General features: G+C 34.4%; 1 protein-coding gene across 5 annotated transcripts in view; it reads right to left on the bottom strand.

Annotated features, from left to right (window-relative positions):
• LOC147382070 (mediator of RNA polymerase II transcription subunit 15a-like) overlaps positions 1-24,204 on the bottom strand; it is a 36,870-nt gene extending 12,666 nt beyond the window's left edge. Inside the window, exons 1-4 of one of the 5 annotated variants that reach the window (XR_015174149.1) lie at positions 23,761-24,204; positions 14,187-14,368; positions 13,468-13,579; positions 896-1,019 (exon numbers count right to left, since the gene is read on the bottom strand). Coding sequence is in view for 1 of the 5 variants with exons in the window: in XM_086429589.1 (XP_086285715.1) it covers positions 896-1,019; positions 13,468-13,579; positions 23,761-23,867 (343 nt within the window). In the remaining 4 variants the exon portion in view is untranslated. The remainder of the gene's footprint in view (positions 1-895; positions 1,020-13,467; positions 13,580-14,186; positions 14,369-23,760) is intronic. The other 4 variants (XR_015174147.1, XR_015174146.1, XR_015174148.1 and 1 more) reach the window with 4 other exon arrangements.
• Positions 24,205-24,993: the final 789 nt, after the last annotated feature.

The following is a 24,993-nucleotide window of genomic DNA, read 5'->3' as shown; positions in this document are numbered from 1 at the left end:
CCACTTTACCAACTAGACAAAAAAATGCATTTCTTCATGGAGATTTATAAGAGGAAGTATATATGGATCAGCCCCCAGATTATGCAATTGAAAAGAAAGAACATCTTATGTGTAGACTAAAAAAGGCGTTGTATGGACTGAAACAATCTCTGCATGCTTGGTTTGACAAATTTAGCTTTGTGGTGCTTCGGTATGGTTCTCAACGTTCTATCTCTGATCATTTTGTATTTACTCGACATAATTCTTCCTTAGGTACTATGTCAAGCAAGTACTAAAGTGTCAAGTAAAGATTGACTAAGAAAAAAAAATAGCCTACATGCCTTTTAAATATTGCAGAAATTCAAAAAAAAAAAAAAAACAAAATCATATTAACGATTTACAAGTCAAAATATTTAATAATTCTCAGGGAAGCAGATGATGATCTTGATATGCAGTCTATCAAAGACGTAGAAACTAGATTGTTGAGTGTATATTTTCCTCCACTCTCAGGTGTGTGATGCCCTATTTAAGCCCTGTGACCCTCTTATATTCATAGTTCTCTGCCTCTCCAACAGATACGGGTCTTTCAAAGAAGTTAGTTGGTCAACATGGTATCAGAGCAATAGGTCCGTATCGGTCACAGGTTTGATTCCTGCAACCCGTGTGGGAGAGGGGGAGTGTTGACTGTATATTTTCCTCCACTCTCGGGAGTGTCATACCCCAGTAAATCACATTCATATTTCTCCCCCTCTATAAAAGATTGGTCTTTTGGAGTAGCTGGTTGATTAATGGTGTTTCCTAAGCATGTTTGTCATGCATGTCAACTTTAAAACAAAAAACACAAGAAACAAGTATGTTTTACAAACATTCATTTGTTATATTAGGTCAAAGACAGTTAGCTATTTCATGTTGTTACCTGGATCCGGGGACTTCTGGTTACTAATAGTAGAGTTTGATGGTAAGGAATTCGGCACACCAGTATTATGAGATTTTGTCTCCATTGTCAGCATCTTCCCAGATATTCTCCGTAGATAATCGGTCTGAAAAGTAGGAATTTTAGATTAAGTTTAGTCCTAGAATAATGCAAGCTGCAATTTTAAAGACCTAAGAAGCTAAAATGATAACCAATGGCACTGACAACAAGAGAAAAAATGCTGGCACATGCATAAATGAAAGAGGATAATTTCCTCAAGATACATGAAAGCCCACCCTCCATCTTCAGATGATACATGTAGGACTGATGGCATTATGTTGTAAACAACAAAATTGAAAAACTCGGAACACCTGCAAACATTATTCTCCATAGAAATAATGATTTCAAACAGGTAAATCCATGATAACCAAAATGGTGACTGTTTAAAAGCACATCATAGACACATTTTTGTAGAAGTAATGTCACACCCAAAAACTCAACCCGAATCCCCATAATTCCCAAGTTGAATCCAGAGGCATGATATATAACCCATATCATGATAGTTATTATATAAGCGTAAACGACAAATAAATAATTAGATGTCGTACCTGATCATTTCACAACAAAATAGATATGTATCCTCAAACATTAGTACACTTGACATATACATTAAAACAGTAACGACATAATACTGTGTTTGTATCTATATAAGAAAATGATAGCGAAAGACTCAAATCTAACTCTAGTTCAAAACTCATCAATAGTAACCATGCTCCACTCTTGGAAGTTTGGACAAATCATCTATAAAGTCATGACAATGAATCTCTTCGGAAGGATCACCTAAACTAGGTGCGTCTGAAATTTGTGGTGTCGTAGGGGTGAGTAACAGGGGAGTTACCCAGTAGAGGAATCTTATAATTCTAAATAATAGCACCCTATATGCAGTTTAAATATTCTAGAAATTCGTAAATCATGTATATTTGATATTCAACACATAATTGAAAATAATTGAACACCGATGTCATAAAATCTAGTAGGAAATTGAAACACAATTAAAAATCTCAAGAAATAATTGTTTATAATATAACATCAAATAATAGAGTACTATAATAAAGAATTGAAGGTCACGACTGATGTGAACATTTCGGTCTAAATACGATTATTCCAATACTTCACCAGTGTGGAACCCCACCGTTATTTCCTGATTCTATGGCCAGCCATTGCCACAACTTAGGTAACTATTTTCCGGTTCAAGTTCGCCGTTGACCAAGGCTTTAAGAAACGGGCCAAATCAAGTAGGTCATTCTTTCTGGATTACTTTAGACTATTAATGATCATTAACTAGCCATCTTCATCTATGCCAATCTAGTGTGCATGTGATCCCCGATAATCTCTATCAATCATACAACTACTTACATCTTGTTCTCTATTAAAGATAGAAAAGAAAATCTCGGACTCCTGTTGTGATGTTGTGTTCTTATGCATCCCATAATACATAACTTAAACAATGCAGCTGTTATCTTAGAATAACACATCGTTCCGGAAATGTCACAACATGTTATTCTTTATAGATTTTCACAATCTCTTTAATAAATCACTAAAATACTACATATAAGGATTTATTTTCTTTTCAAAACGTATTGAAAGTAAAACGTACACGTGTTTTAAATACCCAATCCACTTTTAAATGTATAGTCATATCTTTTTTTTTTTTTCTTTCTTTCGTGTCTTACACGACCATTAGTCGAAGTATTTCTCTTATTCTTATCTTACACAGTCTATGATTGTAGCATCACCTCTTCTTTTCTCTCTTTCGTGTCTTATACGGCATATGCCGAAGCATCTCACCAATTGGGTATTTTAAAAACACGACAATCAATTGGGAACTCGTTCTCATATTTTATTTTAATAAATTACTTTTCTTACCCAACTTTTTAATTAGAAACATTTCTTGGAAATCCATCACCAAAACGATTAAAGTAAATTATCCACTGGTTTAACTTATTCAAAATCATGCATGTTTATAAAATATGAACAAAATATATGAATTGTGTGTAAAAACAACAACTTATATAGTTGTTGTATTTTCCTTTTTAATAAGTACAAAATACGTATAAAGTATGTATAAAGTAACAAATGTTTTGAGCATTTAATCTAATATATATAGTGTAAATATTACACAAAAACAACTTTTATAGTTGCTGTATTTTATTTTTAACATGTATAAATCGTATAAAACATGTATAAAGTAGCTACAAGCATGTAATAAATTCTTTCTAAGCAAAGTATGCTTTAAACTCATAAACACATTAATATAAGTATCTATAAAATGTGTGCATGCTTTTAAGAATAATTACAAACCAATTTTTTTTTTTTTTAAACTACTAAATCCAAAAAATAAAACAAATTATGTTTTAAACTACAAAGTTTAAAAATTCTTTTCCTAAAATATTCCTAAGACTATCAAAAAAATTTGAAAAGGCCGACATCCTTGGTTCTTTTTCTTTTCATTTCCTTCTTTCCTTTATCTTCCTTTTTTCTTTTCTCTTACTTTTCCTTCTTACTATTCTCTTTCTTCTTTGTGTAGAATGTGAAAAAAAAAAAAAAAAAAACAGCTAATACAATATTTAGATATTATCAAATAATATCTAGATATTTTAAATATCAAGATATTGCTGAAAAAAATTCTAATTCTTTTAGAATTTTTTAGAAAGTGGACTTTTAGTCAATTTAACTAAGTCAAAGTTATTTGACCAAAGTTGACTTGACTTGAGTCAACAATAATTGACTTGACTGAGTAAAAAATGGTTGACTCGGTCAACCTTAGTTGACTTGGTCTTTTTTTTTTTTGGACATTACAAGTAGTGTTTTGGTCAAGAGATACTAGGATAGACAAAATTTAGGCAAATAAAAGAATGACAAAAAAAGCAAGGAAGACTTTTTTTAATGAGTTAATTTTATTAGGGGAAACTAGGGGTCAATGTGACCAACCCAACAAAAGAAAATACATCAAGAAGGAAAACAGGAGCACCCACTCTAGACACAAAAAGCCCGTAGCCTATTATTAGTCCCTGAGATTATTCTTTAATAAGTATAAGATTTATTAAAAAAGAGAAAAGACACGCTCTAAAAGACTCAAGCATAGCAGCCAAACGACAAAGAAATGCTATACCCAGCCCCATCTCCTCAAGAAATCTTCAAAAAAGACACCCCTAGATCCCCTAAAAATTTTACACCAAACAAATGTAAAATCCAAAACAGAAAAAATAATCTCTTGGAACAAGTTTTTCGTATCTTCAAAGACCCTCACTTGTTTTTCGTTCCAAATAGCACAACAAATGGCAAAAGGAAAACACTCCACAAAGACCTCTCAAACACAAAAAAGAAAATTCTAGCAATGACCAACTCTAAAATAGAGAGCAAAGTGTCTTGGGAAGACAAGCATGTATCTTGAACAAGTCAAAGAAGTGGACCAAACCTCCCCATCAAGCTTGGGGTGTATGAGAACATGATCAACTGATTCACCATCAACCTTACACATGATACAAAAAATTGGAATTACTGAGGTCTCCTAATGACATTATCCATTGTAAGAATATTTAGCCAAAGCCATAGTCCAAATGAAAGTTGAGAATTTTGAAGAAACCCTTGGGCCCTAAATTGCCGAGGCAAGAAAGGATGGAAACGACGCCTAAGAGAGAAATTGATAAAAAGACATAAGCGAGAAAACCTCGATCTTACTTACTTTCCACACCTAACAATCCTCCACATCACTGTTGAGGAACTTTGAGGCAACACAAATACTAAGCCTAGATATAGAAACCAACTCCCAATCAATGAACACCCTCCTGAAAGCAAGCTATAAGAACAACGAGCCATATCACAATCAAAAACCCTTGCCCCCAATTTTGCAGAAATTACCTTCCTCCACAAACTGCCATGATCACTCTAATCCCTAATATTACAAATATTATTCCATTTAAATCATAAATCTTCAAAAAAGACTCATCTAATCTCCTCAAAAGCTTTGCACAAGGTAAAAAAAAAAAACCTAAAATAGATATGATAATCTCATGCACAAGATGTTGTCATCCTTCAAAGACCTAGCTATTTCTCTCCTTCCATACCCAAAACCAACCTAAGGCACAAAAGATGTTGGTATATTTAAATCAATACTCTCCCCACCACATGAGCCGTACCCGTGATAAATAACAAGTAATCGACAAACTTGGTTCAAAATACAATGGATCGAAATTTCACTCTTATAACAAATTGCTATCTCTTTTTATGCTTCTCCAAATATCAAAACAATAAAGTAGTAGTTCAGATCCATGGAAGTATGAAGAAAAATGAAAGAAATAAAAGAAGAAGAAGATGATAGAAAAGATTAGGGAGAAAACTATTTGAGATTAGGGCTAATCAAACCCCTTTCTCACTATTTATATAAATTTTTTTTCCATAATTTCAAAACAGTCCCCAGACTACTAATTATTTTGTCCAACCTCCTCTAACATAAACATATTACATGTTTATACAAATTGGTCTAATAAACAATGAAATTGTACAGAGAAGATAATGCAAATGGAAATTGCATATTTTTCATTTAATGTAAAACAAGCACATTAAATAGACATGCAAAGGTGTTAAGACGCCGAAAAAGGGACTATCATGGAAGGCCAATGGCTCAATTGACCAAGCTAAGACTCAAAAAGGCTAAGGTTGCCAAAGAAAAAAATTGGTCAAAAATTGCACACACAAAAAAAAATTCAAATTGAAATTTCAAAAAACTGGTATATTTCTTAGGGAAGGGAGAAAAAAAAAGAGGGGGTCAAGTGAAAGGTAGCGGCATTTTAAAGGGGGGGGGGGGGAGTTACAACTTGCAACTATTTTGAAAATTTCTTACATAATCTTCATAGGCCAACTTCTTGTGTCCAACGGATACAGATCAATGAAGAGCAATTAAAACTTATACTTCAGTAGCTTAAATGGACGGTTCATAATAAGTTATTAGTCCTTAAGTTTCTAGGTTAGAATTTTCTACATAAGGAGTTGTTAAGAAAGTATGACAAGGGGAAAGATACCATTACAAGAGAATGTATATGAATTGTTCATGATAACTTATAGTGGTTAAGTTTCTAGGATAACATTTTCTATATAAGGTTCCTTTATTGATGCGGATAGTGCATTATAGTATATTACACGTTAAGTCTCTAGATAAAGAGTTGCTAAGAAAGCATCACACAATGAAGGATACCATTACAAGGGAATTTATATGACTAGTTCATGGTATCTTATAGTGGTTTAAGTGTATTGGTTAATATTTTCCATATTAGGAGTTGTTAAGAGATAATCACACAAGAAAAGGACATGCACTCGAAAGATCTCTTTCTAGAACACAAAATTATTCTAGAAATTTTCTCATTGAATTTGTTATTTGGGTGTGAAAGAAAATATTATAGAACTTACACTTGAGTCATTAATATGGAATGTTCATAATAACTTACAGTTGTTAAGTCTGTACGGCAATATTTGCTATATTTATTGCAGCTAAGGGGGCGATTGATTGTGCTTCTAAAAGCAACTTTACCGGCGTTTGCGTCAAAACGCAGCGTTTTGAAATTTTTAACGCAAATTTCCGTTTTTAACCGCTATTTTGAAAAGCGGATGGGAGAAGCTTCGCGCAACAGCGTTAAAACGCATTAATGTGAAATGACTTTTATGCCCTTCGACTAATTTAAAATTTCCATCACTGTCCACGATTAAAACATCGTTCACACTTCACCCTTCGATTTCAACAGCAGCAGCCGACTGATCTCATTGAAAACGATGACCAGCCGATTGATCTCATTGACAACGACGACCACCGAAGCACCGATCTAACCCTATGACGACGACGGTAGCTTTGTTCAAACGAAACCCATCGATGACGACGTTAGCTTCGGTCAAACGAAACCCACAGGCTTGAAAAACCCACCGTCGATCGACACCATTCATCGTTGAACCCAACCTCGATCAAGTCACCGACGAAAATCGACGCCATTAACCCAGTTTGCAATCGACGGCATTGACGAAGACAATTCGAAGTCAGATCGAAATCAATCCCTCCGTTTGACCCATTTCTTCGATTAACTCCTTTTCCAATCTCTGTGAGCTCTCTCTCTCTCATCGATTTCAATGTGTGATTGTTGACGAAATTGCATATTTTAGGTTTGATTAACAGAAAATTTTCTGTTAGGGTTCTAATTTTTTGGTAGAAATTTTTTTGTTAGAAATTTTTGTGAATGATTGTTGTTTGATCTTAATTGTTGCTTGTTTTGTTTATTGAATTATTGCTTGTTTTGTATAATTTTTCTTTGAATTTGTGTGAATTTGTAAAAATAACTTGGAATTTTTCGCTTTGGAATTTTTCTGTGTTATAAAATAAAATTGGAATTTTTCGATTTGGAATTTTTCAATTTGGAATTTTTTTGTTTATAAAATGAATTTGTAAAAATAACTTGGAATTTTTCGACTTGGAAAAATTACTTGGTTTTACTTATTTTAATGTTCTTCGACTTTCGTAAATAATTTTTTCCTTTTATTTTTAATATTCTAATAATTATTTTAATTTTATATTTATTCATTCCCAATTTATTATCTTCGATTATATTTTAGGGATAATCATCGAATCAACTAGATTTTGGATATATTTATAAAGGGATTGCATTAGAGATTAGTTTGTGCCATTTTTAATTTCTTGGTTGGTCGTCAAAGTCAACAAACAATGAAAATACATAGGGATTTAATAGCTGATGCCATTTTTACTGGCAATCATTGATGTATTTTTATATTCTGTTTTTTTATTTTGTATTGTAATTATAAATACTGTTAAACAATGTTGGAATAAAGATTATATTGTTTTTAAGTATATTTCAAAGATTCTATGCTTATTTATTTATTGTCTTTGTGTATGATGAATAACATTGATGGCAAGCTATATGTATCCACCATGTTGTTCATGTGGTCGAGTGATGACATTAGTCACAACTAAAACAAAAGAAAATTATGGGAGGATGTTTTATGGGTGTCCATCTTGGCAGGTAATATGATATTGATATTAATGTTAGGTGCATATTTATATTTGGTAACATTGATATTAATTCATGTGTTATTTTACTTTATAGAGACATGCAGGGTCTTTTCTGTGGGTAGATGAAGTTGACATTATCAATGATAATGTTCCTCAAGATAAAGTAACGGAGTCAAATAAGAAGAATGAAAAATATATTTTGTATGCATTTGTTGGATGTATATTTTTTATGTTTTTATTTATTTCAGTTTTACTTATTATATTAACTATAATTATTATGTTTATATGATGTCAAAATCTAAATGTAGTGGTTGTGGATGTGTTATGTATATACGATATAATGTGGATGTGTTATGTAAAATGTGAAATTTGGATCGCATATTATGCAGATATTTTGTTTATCAGGAAAATTTCATATGTTCAATTTTAAGAGGAAATGCTGTCGAAATTTTTATAAAATTTTATTATATTTATTTATATTTAGTGTAATTATATATTTATAGGGGTATTTTAGTAATTTTGATGCATTCTGCGTACATTATGTTGGATTATGTATTATGCAGGTATTTTGTTTATCAAGAAAATTTTATGTCTATTTTTTAGAGGAGACGCTGCCGAAATTTCAATAGAATTATAAATTTTTCTATATTTTTTTAGAACTATAAATATTTTAAAATTAATACAATTATTTTTTAATTTTTTATATAATTTTATTATATTTATATATATTTACTGTAATTATATATTTATAGGGGTATTATGGTAATTTTTAATGGATTCTGGGTGCACTAGCAACCTTAAGGGTATTCTGATCATTTTACCCTAATACAGGAGATTCTTGAAGCTGTATCAAACAGTAATTACCAGATTCTGGTCAACAGCACAACACTTTTATAAAGCTCTATCAAACAGGCTTTTCAATGTTTCAGCTTCTGACAGCAGAAGCTGATAGTAGATTTAAGAAGCTGAATTAATCAGCACCTAAATTTGTATGGTTGTATTTTCTATATAAGGAATTGTTAGCAGAGCACCGCACAAAAAAGAGAGAAAAGAGAGTGAGGAATAAAAAAAAAGATCATTTAACAAACAGAGAACATGTATGTAGTGAGAAAGATTGAAGAGAAAGAAAGAGGTGAGCACCTCTTGTAGGTGCATTTGAGCATGATTTACATTTAATATGGGTTGATCCATGTAAATCCAAGTCCCAGATTGATGATGATGATCCAACTCCAAGTCGGTCTTAGAATCGTGACTCATTATCCATATTTGACTCATGATACATACGAATAACTACCAATGCAACCCACAAGTAGATCCCCATTTGGAGTGTATCCACATCACATTTGTCTTAAAGTTCAAATTGGATTCAAGAAATAAAAACATATCCAATCCAAATTGGATCATGACACAAGATATGAATCTTAATTGAACCAAAGTCGGATAGAATCCACCCAATCCATATTTAAAATTATATTATAACCAAAGATCCAATCAAGGTGGCTCTCAAGTATGACCCCTTTCCATTTGATGCTTTAATCAATGCATTCGGGTAGGGCATGAAAGGAATCGAACAGAGATCAGATCTATACAGATCCAAAATCTAAAGCTGACTTTATATAGGTCAATTTGAATCTAGATATAGACCCAAATCGAGTCCTCTTCCTTAGACAGATCCTTCCCACCCCAATTCAACCCATGGACACATTCACGTCGAATCAAAATCAAATGACGGGAAATGATTATAAGGACACAAATGGTTCTGATCCATAGATTCAATTATTCGAGCATATAATCCATGCCTCAACTTTGACCCATTTCAACCATACAATTAACACTTCCTAAATCTATATTTAAAACAAATAGTAGTTGTGTCCTAGGAATCAGGGCTGCTTAAAGTATAGAGAGAGACTAGGTTGAGTGTGCATCAAAACAAGCAAGTAAGATTGGAGCCCTTTCTATTTGACTTAGTCAATTTGTAGAACGGGTTTCTATTTTGAAAAAAATGAAATTATGGAATTCTCTACCAGAGCTGCTCAACTCAGGACTCCATTACAAAGTAGAATTACCAACTTTTATACTAATTTGAAAATGGATGAGATCGGTCGAGTGGAAATAGAACCCAGCAAATAACTCTGGATTAGGCTGAATATCGATTTAAACCGATTACTGTAACCAGGAAGTCTTCAATGCTCCAGTATATAGAGAAGGGCAAAACCCAAAAGAAAGCAAGTTGAAGAAAAATGACCAAACTATATTGAAAAAATGATATATAACTGATAATAATTAAGGCAAAAAAGTATACAAGTAACGATATGATATATTACTTTCCAAATATACTTTTACTTGGCAAGCAAATATTCCATGTTGAGTTTTTTCCACAAACAAGCATGTGCAATGAATGGTAAACTTAGGTCCAAATTTTCATTTTTGAACATTTTATTCATTAAAAATTTACGAAGTTAACAAACTTCTGAAATTGCTTCCACTTTAGAAAGGACTTTAAATTACACATAATAAAAAAATTGCACATAATATTTATTCATTAGTATAAATGAATTATAATTAGATAGGTATTTATACCATCTTATTTTGATTTATTCTAAGAATAGTAGTACGTTACCATAAGCACAGACAATCATCCATGTCTTAATTAGTTGGATAAATTAATAATTTTTACATTTTAAAAATATAAAAAATGGAATAGTAGCAGAACTAAATATTTTATTTATATAAGCATGTGTTTTGTATATTAAACACACTTACGAATGTAAACCAGTACCTGTGGGCATGGTAGAACTGCTCTAAAAACAAGATCAAAGGAAAGCTGACAAGACCATTCAACCAATAAGGAAAGGTAACTACCAATTCGTGTAGGGGTTGGAAGCGAACCGTTGTCCTATTCATTTCCATATATTTACTTAACGTGACATTATTACTCTCATTTTCATCACTACTTTATTTTCCACTAATGGGCTCTCAACTATTTGTGCATATATGGAACAAAATGTTGGTGATCTGCATTTCCACATTCGATATGGTTATTTGTTGTATTTTGAAGACTTAGTGAGTTTATTGTAATGCCTATTTTACATGGTTTTAATAATCATCCAAGACTAAGATGACTCATATGTGGATTGTCATTCACACTGACTCAACCGAGACCCAAAAGACTCATTCGATATTTTGAAAATATCAGTTAACTCCGAATCAATGGGGTTTTGTAATTTTTATTAAAAATAATTAATTTTTAGTTATAAAATATGACCGTGCGACTGAGAATCTTCTAATCTACCATATTTTATTAAAAATAAATAAATTTTTAATAAAAATACATATTAATAAATAGTTTTAAACAAAGTTAAATTGTTTATGTATCTGAAAAGATGAATCAGGTGAGTCAACTTGATATTGGTGGGGATGAGATGGACTATCGAGTTTTAAAACCAAATGCTATTTGATCATTTCCCACAATATCAATGAAAATTTCTCAACATTATTGTCAATTCAAAAATACTTCCATCATTCCCTAAACTTCTACTAATTTTCATACTATATCAAATATTTTCACAAAATAGTTACATTTCTAAGCTAATCAAAATAGACACCGAACTTTAATACCATGTGTTTATCAAATTTCCTTCTCTAAAATCTAAGCTTTGAACAGGAAAGGGATTCTACCATTTACTTATCTCATCATTCAATGCTCATAACACGGGTAAATTCTCCACTGCACCATATAGACTACCATTTGCTTTTAAATTTTCGACTCTCCTATAATTATTCATTGGGCAAAACATGCGCGTTAGCATGTTCATAAAAGCACGCACATAATCATTTGTGTCCTAGTTAGTAGGATACATTATTAATATACATGTATTTAAAAAATAAAATACAATAACAGGTGAATGTAGTACTTGATATTTTTTTATTTAAGCAAGTGTCTTATATATTAAGGTGCATGAAGTTAATGTGACATTATTATTCTCATTTCCATATAGAGTACTATTGTTTTACATTAATAGACTCTCAACTATTTACATATATGTGTAAATAGTAGAACATTGTTGATTTTCATTTCCACAAGCCATATGGTTGTTTATCGTATTTTGAAGACTTAATGAGTGTGTTTGAATGCACATTTCATCGTTTCATAGTTTCAATGAAATTTCAAAGATTTTCTTTTTCATTTCCACAATGTTTTCATCATTTCCAAAACTAGTATTAATTTCCACACTTCCTAAAATATTTCCATTTCTAGGTTGACCGAAATAAACACCGAAACTGATTAGGCTTATCGGATTTCTTTCTTTGAAATCTAGTCTTGGACCAAGATAGTATTAGTTCTTTGAAATATTTCTCCTCGACCTCCTCTATTTTGTTATTTAATAATTTTTACTTATGAAAAAAAAAATAAAAAAGAGACCAACCTTAGAACATAATATTTTCCCATCCAAAAGCAAAATCCTCAAAGAAAAGCCCCTTTAACTCCAAATGGAGACCAGGATTAATATTTCAAGGATCATCTCTAGGAATGAACTTTACTTGAGACTAAAGCTGTTTTTCTCATTCTAAACGCCCAAACATATCAAAATATAAAATCCTCCCTCAAAAAATAAAGGTTGTGGACTAACAACTTGGAAAAGAGAGAGAACGTGTCGGGGTAGAATCCAGTGAATAAGAAAGAGGTTGAAAAGTGGGACCATATTGCACTGACGTTCTTGCAATGCATGAGTAAATTATTTAACATTTTCACCACTGTTTTTTTTTAAGTGGAACAGATGGCTAAAATACTGATCCTATGACTGTTAGATTATCAACAGTGAAGATCTTGTTCAACACTGTGGTACAAACAAAGAATGACATCTCTGAAGTATTTGAACCTCCCAATGGTGGACATGAAAATCTGGAAGTACAAGGACTATCCCTCAAGAAGTACAATGCTTTCATCATAAGTCTTCTTCCAAATAGGTCTGTTACGGATGTTACCCAATCATTGAAGTTTCTTCTAAAGTACAGTCCCAGGATCTTTCCTCTCCTGTCCAGATCAAGAACATTTCCCTGGCAATTTTTTCTTATTTGAAATATTGTACAGATCAGGGTATTGAAGCATATGGGGTGAGTCACAATTTAAAAAAACAATTGATAGATGCAATATAAACTTTTACTAATAAATAAACTTACAAGATTTACCCTCCAAAATATAAAGGAAACAAGCCCAATTCATAAATTTCAGTTAATGTTTGAAGCATGGAACTGACAAAATAAAAATATCAATCGTGGTTATGTATGCAAAAAATGGGTTAAAACTTATCCAAAAAAAAAAAAAATAGCATTCTGGAAGCAACCGTATTTCAGAGTAACTAACATAAATATTGCAAAGAAAAATCAACGGAATAACAAGTTAATGAGAACAAGCACGTCAATGTATGGGTAGCAGGTTGCAAGCAAAAAAGCAATACAAATTACAATTACAGAGAGAATACACCATCTTGAGTAGTGGATGTACCTGGCTTGTGGCAGCAGAATAAATCTTTTCCTCAAACCTTACAGCAATTTTCTTAAGTTCAAGTATTCCCTCAGAGCCGGAAATGGGAAGGTGCCTCTTTAAAATCTCCATTCTGTACATGTGAAACAATTAGTTTTAATAGGTTATAGATATGGGTGGGTGTTGTCACATAGAAGCATAAAAGCCACTAAAAGAAAATAGAAATTCTTAAAAGGTAAACCTAGATGCAGGTGTCGAGTTACAATAAAACGTCCGAAGTAAACTGATATTCAATGGAACTCTAGTAATTGGATTAGAATATATCATCAATAGTGCTTTAATTATTAATAGTGCTTTGAATTGTTATTGTACATTGTATTCGACTTCTTAGAGATACAAACAAGAACTTCCAATATGTGAATCCTTGAGAACAACATGATCAACCTACCATTTCGCATAAGCGCCCTTCTGATTGCACAAGCAATCAATCCATGCATCAACAACATAGGCAAGTGTATTAGCGTGTAAAGACGAGACATTCATTTCTAAGTATATCTTTCATTTATTTTTAGCTAAGTCTTCTTTAGTCTTAATGTAAGTTTACCAATCAAAAAATTATTTTAGTTATGTACACATTTTATTTTAGTAAGACATGTCATAAACTAATTTTGTTATAACTAGTATAGTTCCAGCAACACACTAATATACATAAATAAATATCGTATAAAGTTGCTACCAACATTTGTTATCACAGTGCATGACACCTTCAGCATTGGTTCCTAATGCCCATCTCATGTGTTGATTTTGCCAAATTGTGAAAAATGCCACTCTTGGGCTGACTAACCCGTTGAATGTAGTTTAGCCCACCCGTTGTTGAATGCACGCTCAGAAAACCAGCACTGAATTCTGGGGTGTAGATTCACTAGGGGTTTGGCCAAAATATTCATGGGATCAGTTTCAAAAGAGTGCATTATGTGGCACTATCTGGCATGACCAAAAGACAAGGTAGGTATTAATAATCAGTCCTAGTAGTTCCTCTCCTTGTAATGTTCTTTTGATTATAGACGACAAAAAAAGAGAAAAAAGTAAAATGACAGATGCCAACTTACCAAAAGGAAATGTAATGGTGTTTCAACTGAAAATAGGAGAACAGTAAAAAGTAGTTTATTACTAAGCCCTAATTAGGCTTTTAAAGGAGATTACATGATCTAATAAGTGAAAAGACTAAAAAAGACAAATAATCTATAAAATAATCAAATAAGAGTTATTCAACACTCCCCCTCAAGTTGGTGCGTGGATATCGACAACGCCCAACTTGGACAAAACACCTTCAAAGGCGGCTTTACTGACACCTTTAGTAAGAATATCAACAAGTTGCTGCAATGTAGGAACAAAGGGAGTACAAATCTGCCCAGAAACAATCTTCTCTCTAATGAAATATCTATCAACTTCAATATGCTTCGTTCTATCGTGCTGAACCGGATTTGCCGCTATGTTAATAGTTGACTTATTATCACAATATAGGGAGAAAGGGGCTGTCACTGGAAGACACAAATCAACTAGTAAGGTCTTGAGCCACAATAACGCACATACTCCAAGTGCCATAGCTCGGTATTCTAACTCAGCATTGGACCGAGAAACCACATCCTGCTTCTTACTACGCCAAGTGACCAAGTTGCCACCAACCTTAGTACAATACTCAAAAGTAGAATGCCTATCAGTCACTGAACCAGCATAATCTGCATCTGTTTATGCCTCAACACGAAAATGACCATGATTACTGAACAAAATACCTCTACCAGGACATCACTTAAGATATCTAAGAATACGATAGATTGCAGTAAGATGAGATGTTCGAGACAAGTGCATAAACTGGCTTACAACACTAACAGCATAAGCAATGTCTGGGCGAGTTATAGACAAATAGATCAATTTTCTCACAAGTCGTCGATACTGCCCAATATCTGACACACACTCCCCCTCAGAATCAGCCAACCTGTGATTCTGCTCAATAAGAGTATCAGCGGTACGAGAACCAAGCTGCCCTGAGTCACTAAGTAAATCAAGGACATACTTTCGCTGATAAATAAATATACAAGACTGGGATCGCGCAACCTCAATACCTAGAAAATAGCGAAGATGCCTGAAAGCGCCCTCGATCCGCGGGGTGCGCGGATCCGCTTTTGACCCTTGAGGTTTGGGAGTCGCCACGTAGTTATTGTGGTCTAGGAACCAAACTGACTCTAAAATGGATAAAAACTACTCTACTACAGAAAATCTGAATCCGGGGATCATGTTACGGGGTTGGAAGGTGTTAGGCACCAACCCCGCCCGGCCATGGCCGGTCTCTACTTATCCCAAATAAATCTACATCGCTAATGACAAACCTAGATTAAAAAATAATAAAAATAAAAAAACTTACCTTCGATCTACAAAAGTACCATTCCCTCAGATCTGGTGAAAATGGCTCCTTGTACCGTATTCCTTACTTAATTATATCTCCGGATCTGATTTCTGATCTCCGAGGTAAGGTATCTCCTTCTTGGATCTGGGTGCTTCGAATTTGTTGTAGATTTTTGGGATGTTTTTGAGAGGTTTTTGGGTGTTTTTTAGGTTAAAATCAGAGTAGGGGTGTTAGGGAAGGAGTTGGGGATCCAAAATTAGGGTTTTGGAGGGGTTGTGGAGGCTTCTTCACCTACTTTTTTTAGGGTTTTTTCTTTGATACGAAAATAGGGTGTGGAGGCTCCTATTTATAAAGTTTTTAGAAGCATTAAGGTTTGATTAGGGTTTCTTTTAGGGTTTCAATTAGGTTTTTGACTTAGTCTTTAGGGTTTTGACTTTAGTCTTATGAGATTGATTTGATTAGTTTAGATTAGGGTTTTGATTTAGGATTTTGACTTGATTAGATTAGGGTTTTGATTTAGGGTTTTGACCTTAGTTTTATGAGATTGACTCGATTAGTTTAGATTAGGGTTTTGATTTAGGGTTTTGACTTTAGTCTTAATTGATTGACTTTTAATATCTTGACTTCAGTCTTGCTCAATTGACTTTAATTTTGACTTCAGTCTCACTTGACTGACTTTAATACATTGACTTTAGTCTTGCTTGATTTACTTTTAATTTTTGGAGAACCCCCTTCCATTATTTCTTTAATTCTTTGGACCCCTAAATGGAGGGGTCCTTAAAGAAATATCCCACGAACCCTCAACAATTTTGCCTGAGAGTCCGATTAATCAATTTTTTAGGTTCAAAATTTTAAATTAATTTCATTAATGTTTCACTTTAATTATTTAATGTTTTATTTATTAATTTCGAATTTTTTAATTATGAAAATTGTGAAATTACCGTTTTGCCCCCGGAGAGGACTTTTCACGTTTTAAGTCGGTTTTTAATGTTCTAGGATGTTTTAGAATCGATTTTTCGTAAGGAATTCAATGGAAATATTATTTTGTGTCATTTATGAAGTTTTTTGTGTGAAATGGTTATGAACTTTATGAGGGGCATTTTCGTAATTTTGTCGAATTCTTTTAAAATTGGTGAAATGATTTATTTGGTTTCGATTTGTTATTTTATGTGTTCGAGAGAGTTTTCCTAAGCGTAACGTAGGCTCTAGGGTTGTTTTGAGGTTAGGGGTATTTTGGTAATTTAATCATTTTTAGTGATTTTTATCGTGAAGCTTCTTTTTGGTTTGCAAGATGATGATTTCTATGTTTCTAGGGTCGTATTTTCCTAGCGTAGCGTGGTTTCTAAGTTTTGTCAGTTCGAGATACCTCATCCGGATTTCTGAAACATATCTGGTAACAAAATAAAGTATTTGAATAGACATCCATCATTGGGAACCTTTGCGATCGGGTTGACGACTTGATTAATCAGGCGGATGCAAAAATGGGGTGTCTACAATGCCCAAGGTCCTTAATCTCAAATGAACGGCCTAAGTAATTTTTTACCTTAGAAATGCCATAATCATCATCTCCAGTAATAACAATATCATCAACATAAACAATCAGAGCGACAGTTTTACCCTGGAAGTGACGTAAGAAAAGGGTGTGATCGGCAGAACTCTGATGGAAACCAAACTGATGCATGGCCTTAGTAAAGCGCTCAGACCATGTGCGAGGAGACTGCTTCAAGCCATAAAGATAACGGCGAAGACGACAGACATGTGTAGGAGAAGCAGAGGTAAGAAACCCAGGAGGTTGGACCATATAAACCTTTTCCTGAAGATCACCATTGAGAAATGCATTCTTGACATCTAACTGGTAGAAAGGCCAGCCTCTGATAGCGACAATAGAAAGAAGAACGCAAATAATGGTCATTTTGGCAACCGGAGCAAAAGTCTCCTGATAATCAATCCCATAAGTCTGAGCATAACCTTTGGCCACCAAACGGGCCTTATACCGAGCAATAGAACCATCTGGATTATGCTTAAGTGTGAAAACCCAGCGACATCCCACAGCTTTCCTTCCAGGCGGGAGAGGAATAATTTCCCAAGTCTGAGTCTTTTCAAGAGCATTCAACTCATCAATCATAGTTGTGCGCCACTCAGGATGGGCAATAGCATCTGCAATAGTTGGAGGAAGAGAAACAGAACTCTGATAGGAGGGTGAGAGTGCAGAATCAGATACAAAATTAGAAATAAGATAAGTACAAGTACACTTACCCTTACGAGTGGCAATAGGACGATCATCACAGGGAACAGAAGGAAGTGGATCTAAAGGCAAGGAAGCGAGCTGGTCTGACAGAGAAGTGATGGTAGTATCGCGGGGACGCCGAGAGTAAACCTGCAGATGAGGGGGTGACAAACTGACAGAAGGTGGAGAGGAAGGAACTGGTAAAGGAAGAGGAAAGGAACCAGGGAGGGGATCATCTGACGAGTCTATGGGAAATCATTCGGAGTAAGTGCCAACGGACCCATTATAATATGGGGTATGCTCAAAGAAGGAAACATCTCGAGACATGAAACGCCGTCAAGAGGGAGGATGGTAGCACCGGTAGCCTTTCTGGGTAGAGGAATAACCCAAAAAAATACATTTTACAGCCGTAGGATCAAGTTTAGTACGAGTTTGATCAAGAATTTAAACAAAACATATGCACCCAAACACACGCGGAGAAAAGGAAAACAGGGGACGATCCTGACAGAATTAAGAAAGGGGCGTGGCAAACTGAAGAACCCGGGAGGGAGTTCGATTAATAAGGTAAACAGCAGTAAGAACTGCATCGGCCCAATAAGACGGTGGCACGTTCATACCAATAGAAATAGCACGAACTAACTCTAGAATATGGCGATTTTTCCTTTCTGAATGACCATTCTGTTAAGGGGTCTTAACATTGGACATTTGATGCTCAATGCTAGAATCTAAACAAAGTTTTAAGACCTCACTATAGGTGTACTCAGTACCATGATCAGAACGGAAGGACTTGATGGTACAACCAAACTGGGTATGAACCATAGCAAGGAACTGTTTAAAAATCTCAAAAACTTCACTTTTGTGTTTCGTAAGATAGACCCAAGTGGTACGACTATGGTCATCAATGAATAAGACAAAATAACGAAAATCAAGAATGGATGTGACCGGGGAAGGACCCCACACATCAGAATGAACTAGATCAAATATATCAGGTGCAGTAGTATTCATACTAACAGGATAAGAAGAATGCACATGTTTAGCTAATTGACAAGTTTCACAAGAAAAATCAAGTAAATTGTTATTATTAAATAAAGTAAGGAACATGTGTTTCAAATATCCAAAAGAAATGTGGCTAAGCATAAGTGCCAATGCATTACAAGAGCTTTATTAGATTGACTACTACAACTAATCTGGGAAGCAGAATGGGTGTTAGGTAAATCGGGTACGTCCAAAAGATACAGTCCATTCACTTCACGTCCAGTGCCAATCGTCCTGCTCGACCCCAGATCCTAAAAGACACAATGAGAGGGGTAAAAAATTACATTGCAATTCAAATTTTTTATAATGCTACTAATAGATATAAGATTAGTAGTGAGTTGAGGAACATCCAATGTATTAGTCAAGGATAAAGAAGATGTAACAGGAACATGACCTTGACCAGCTATAGAAGATAACGAACCATCAGCAAGGCAAACCTTGCAATGACCAGAACTAACATTATAAGTATTAAATAGGGAGGACAGACCGGTCATGTTATCAGAGGCACCAAAATCAATGATCCATGGTGAGGAAGTGGTGAAAATACTATGTGCAGATGCAACAGTACCTGAGTGAGCGAATGTAGAGACCGGCTGAGATGAGGTCTTCATCTGATTGAAGAATTTTCTGAACTTGTTAAGCTCAGCCTGGGAAAGAGATAACAAGTCTGATGAGGATGTACTAGCTGAGGGAGGTGCTATATCAGTAGTCGACTGAGAAACTACATGAGCTGAAGGTCGTTGAGACTGTTGACATTGTTGATTCGAACGACCATGAAGTACATAACATCGAGCCTTCACATGACCCAACTTTCCACAATGATCACACTTATGTCGCTGACGGATAGGCATAAACCCACTGGAGGATTGCGGTGAAGATAGACGAGTAAGCATAGCGGAGTCATCCCCAGAAGAAAGACGTAGGACAGTAGCGCGACAACTCTCATCAGCCAAGACATACGAATATGCGGTCTGTAAGAACGGAAAGAGATCCATACCCAATAAATGAACTCTCGGATATTCAAACTCATCTCGGAAACCAGCTAGAAACTGAAAAACCCGATTCTTATCAAGAATCGACGAATATAATATCTCATCAAGAGGATCCTTCCAGGCATAGGACAAGGAATAGAAGGTCAGCTCTTCCCACCGAACACGTAGCTGTGATATGTAGGTGGTAACTGAAGAGTCTCCTTGTGAGAGACAAGAAATCTCACGCTCCAAGTAAAAAATTCTGACGTTGCGAGTAAATGCTCTTTGCGGAATCCCATATCTATTTTGCTATCGAGGAAAACATAAAACCAACCGTAATGTGTGGTTGCATAGAAGTGACCAGCCAAGAACGGACCATAGAATCATTAGCAAACCAATGTGAGTAAGAACTATCCGTCGGTACAGGTTGTTTGTCCGCTCCTGTGAGGTAACCAATTTTCTCTTTTCCACCAATGAACATTTCAACTGACCGTGCCCAAAGGAGATAATTCGGACCATCTAATTTTACTGTACCAATTTGAATACCTGGAAAGTCGGTTGAGTGAGGAGGACCACTCGATCCATTACTATTACCAGTGACCGAGGAAGAGGAAGTCTCAGATGCCATTAAAGAGTCTATGTACTTTGGTTTGAAGGGAGTTCGAAGAGGACAAAGGAACAACTTTCAATAAAAATAAAAATAAAAATGCTATGAATATAAGCTCCAAACAGCCCCTGTGTTGTGAGTACAGCCTTCAAACATCCCTTATACGACTGCAGCCTTCAAGCAAACCCATGCTAGGATCACAACAGCCCCTGTGCTGTGAAACCAGGCTTCAAACAGCCTTTATGCTGGTCGCAGCTTGCAAACAAACACCCCTGTGGTGATCGTATATACCAAACATCACTATGCTGGTCGCAGACTCTAAATAGCACTCTTGTGGTGATCGCAGAGACCAAACAGCAGCTCTATGCTGATCGCAGAGACCAAAACAGCAACCCTATGCTGATCACAAACCAAAACAGCAACCCTATGCTGTTCGCAGACCAAAAACAACCCTATGCTAATCGTAGATACCAAAGAGCAGTCCTGCTGTGGTGATAAATTCCATACGATGCAAACAACAGGTGTGGGTTCCAAAAAATACCCCCGCTATAGTCGCAGGTTCCAAAAAACAAAAAAACAGCAGCACTGCTTTGAGTTTCTGTTGCAAACGACCTAAAAACTGTTGTCGCAAGTCTCTAGAGCCATCGATTGGTCTAAGAACAGCAACTTTGTTGTTGCTGTAAAGCTTCAATGAGGTTTAATGACCCTATCGCATGTTGCAATTAGGGAGGGAGTAAAACAACCCCCGTAGGGGTGATGATTTAGACTACACCGAGAGGTTGTGAGGTGGATTTAAGAGAGGGGTTGTGCGATGGGGTTGTAACAAGAAGAAAGGAGAGGATATGGAGGTAGGCTCTGATACCAAGTTGAAAATAGGAGAACAGTAAAAAGTAGTTTATTACTAAGCCCTAATTAGGCTTTTAAAGGAGATTACATGGTCTAATAAGTGAAAAGACTAAAAAGGACAAATAATATGTAAAATAATAAAATAAGAGTTATTCAACAGTTTCTCTATTTTATCATCCTTACAATTTACATCCCAACGTGTCGTGTCTGTCAAATATTTTCTTAGGCATTTTTTGTTTTTGAATATAGAATATATAATGAAATAGGAGGTCGAGTAGACCTATCCATTGCCACAAAGTCGTAGTTCGGGGCAAGGGAATACTTCAGAAAAAACATAGAAAATGGGAAAAAAAAAACAAGAAAGAAACGGGACAAAACGATGAAACATAAAAGAAAAAAAGTATACTAAAAATTCTGAAAAAAATGTATGTATCTTATACATAAGACATTTATTGAAAATTTTTTATGTTTCCAATATAACATGTTCTCAAACATAATTATACATGTTATGATGCCAAAAAGAGTTTACTCATAAACATATCTTTTGTTCAAAATAATAAATTATTGAAAAATGAAAAAACTATAATATTAAGATATTATCATCAAATCCCCTATTTCTACATTTATGAATCATCAAATTCAATTATGTATCCAATCCCACATTTAAAAAAAGGAAGTGTTTGGTTTAGGGTTTTTTTTTTCTTTCTTGATAAGTAAAAATAAGTGAAAATAACATGTTTAAAACAAAAAAAATGCGTTTAAAACAAAGAAAATATGACGTTTTTTTAAAAATGTGATTTTTTCAAATAGTGTGTTTTTTATCGTTTTTATTGTTGGAGCTACAAGATGTGTTTTAAACGCGTTTTTTCCTTTTAAAAACACCGTTTTTTTGTTACCAGGGACCTATCTCATATGGAGATAAGTAAAGGGGGGGAGGGGGCACCACAAACGCGGAACCCAACTCCAAAGCTATGCTCAATCCTCAGAAACCCTCTCCCAATTTAAAAGAAATTTCTCAAAGAAACAACCGTTGAAATCATCAAATTTATTCACTAGGAAAATATGAGATCCATAATGTTGATAAAGATCTCATGACATAATGCTCATTCCCTTCAAAAACAGGGCTACTCCATTCCTTCAATAATCCCCAATAGAGCCAAAACCCATAGAATCTTTTTGCAGCCAAAAAACTCTACGGTCAGCCAAAGTAGAGTGATCAAAATGAGCTAGGGAATATCCATCGAATGCCAAAAAAGTGTGTGGGTGGGGGGCAAATGAAGAGCAAATTCACGATGAATAAAAATAAGGTCAACTGAGGCTTTGCAGATAGAGCATGTCAACCAAGAACAAACCTCGAGTAATGATAAGATCCACAATCAAAGCCATATCTCAGACAAAATAAGTGGACCCCAAATCACGGTGGCTGGAAAATAATGCCTCAGATCATAATCCAATGATTGAAATTTTTTCTTCAAATCTATTTGATAGCATGGAAATTCATTTGATTTCGAAATAAATTTGAAAATGTGTAGGGTGGAAAAACCAGAGTCCATTGTTTGATTGCATCTAGAATTCAAGGGAAAAAACATAAGGAGAGAGAATGATGACCGACAGCGGTGACAGTGAGGAAGATCATGGTGATCGGCATCGGCAACGATGGTGACAGTGGTTTGGTGGTGGTTGTGAAGAAGAAAAAGCAGGGAGAGAGATTAGGATCCTAATTTGGGGGTGGAAAATTAAAATCCAATCTTTGCTGGATTTTTTGATGAGGGTGGAAATCAGAAAAAATCAATCAAACGCAATGGAAAATGGATTCCATTAGCAATCAAATACACCCTTAGTTATTCATAATGTAAAAAAATCAAGGACATAAATTAGATAGTTAGGATTGAGAAATTCAACATCACATCCACAAAATCAAAGATGAAATTCAACATCTCATAGAATCCTAATCATTTAGTACCCCCTACCTCTACTACTTTCTAATAAAATAAAATATTACCATTATAGACCAAAATCGATACTTCTCATAGAATAACCTGTAATTCAGTGTTATAATAATCTTTAATTCCCTAACTAAATTACATTCTCCACAAAGTTTACAATCAAAATAACTGAAATACAAGAACAAAAATAGTTGGATTAAATCTTGTAACTTTTGAAAAAGATGAAAATAAACAATCAAATAAAATTCGGCCCAAATAATCAGTAGAGCTAAGCTTACATCTTGTTGACAATCCTTTGACGAGAATCAGGTGGAAGCAGATTTCTCCAATCGACGCCATCCATATTAGGCTCCCCTTGAGTTGGTCTCCAATTATTGTTCTCCATCTATCCAGAAAAAGGAATCGATTTCAAAAACTCAAAAACAAATTACACGAATCGAAACCAGAACAAAAGAAAAATCGAAGAAACAGAGAGGAACCCTAGACAACTCTACCTGAACAAGCAGAGAAGAGAAGACTACTCTGTAAATCTCGTTGGCTGTAAAAGACAATTTTGACCAAAAATGTCTTTAAAATGATCTGGTAAGTGCTGACACGTGTCGGTAATGTTGGCTTTGAAGGAATGTTGGTGGGTCGCACCTTACATGGGGCCAGCTGCGTTCTAATCCGAATCTGACCAATAATCACTGGCAGGCTTCATTTGGAATTATCTGATCTGTTCCAAACATATTTGCGTTCCAGTTTGGACTTCAAACCTCTAAAAATTTAAAATATAGGATCATGTTAAAGTGCTAACTATTTTGGCAAATGTATTTTGTCCTAGTTGAAAGTTTCGGCCATCCTTAAAAAAATAAAATAAAATAAATAAATCAGTCCACTCTAAAAGTTTTAACCTAAATAAAGTTGGCTAAATAATTGGGCCTTAAACATGATCCATATATATATATATATATATATATATAGAAAGAGAGAGTCCCGATTACCTAGACAGAGGGATTACGTGGTTGTTTGCACCGTGATAGTTAAGTTAACTTGAGTTAAAACTAGATTTCAATTAATTATTCATGATTTTTTTTTCTAAGAGTAATTCACGTCATACTATTCTTAACGTGTGTCACGTCAAGTCTGATGAGGGTAATATTATAAATTGAGGATGTCGTTCAATACACAAGGGTATGTGTGATTGGTGGATCTCGAATTTCATGAGAAAAAATATAAGGGCCGGCTATCCTTACTAAGTAAATATTTCACCCTTACTAAGGGTCCTTGACTCATTTTGTAGCATCCAAACACATGATCAGATGCTTTTGGTCGTAAAGGAAAAAATTCTATGAATTTTGAAAAATAACATTATTTTTCACTGTTGAATTTTAATTCTAAGTTTGAGAGTTAAGTGGAAGTTCAGAAAATCATTGATGAAGTTCAAAAGAAATTTTTTTTTTTTTTAATTATTTGTTTTTTGATTAATTTTTTTTCAATGAAATTTAGAGGGCTATTGTGTCAAATTGTTG

Source organism: Akebia trifoliata, unplaced genomic scaffold, assembly GCF_017979445.1.
Source record: "Akebia trifoliata isolate Shusen 1 unplaced genomic scaffold, ASM1797944v1 Contig00055, whole genome shotgun sequence".
Taxonomy (NCBI): Eukaryota; Viridiplantae; Streptophyta; class Magnoliopsida; order Ranunculales; family Lardizabalaceae; genus Akebia; species Akebia trifoliata.
Note: the sequence above shows the minus strand (reverse complement) of the source record. Positions and strands in the feature narration are given on the sequence as shown.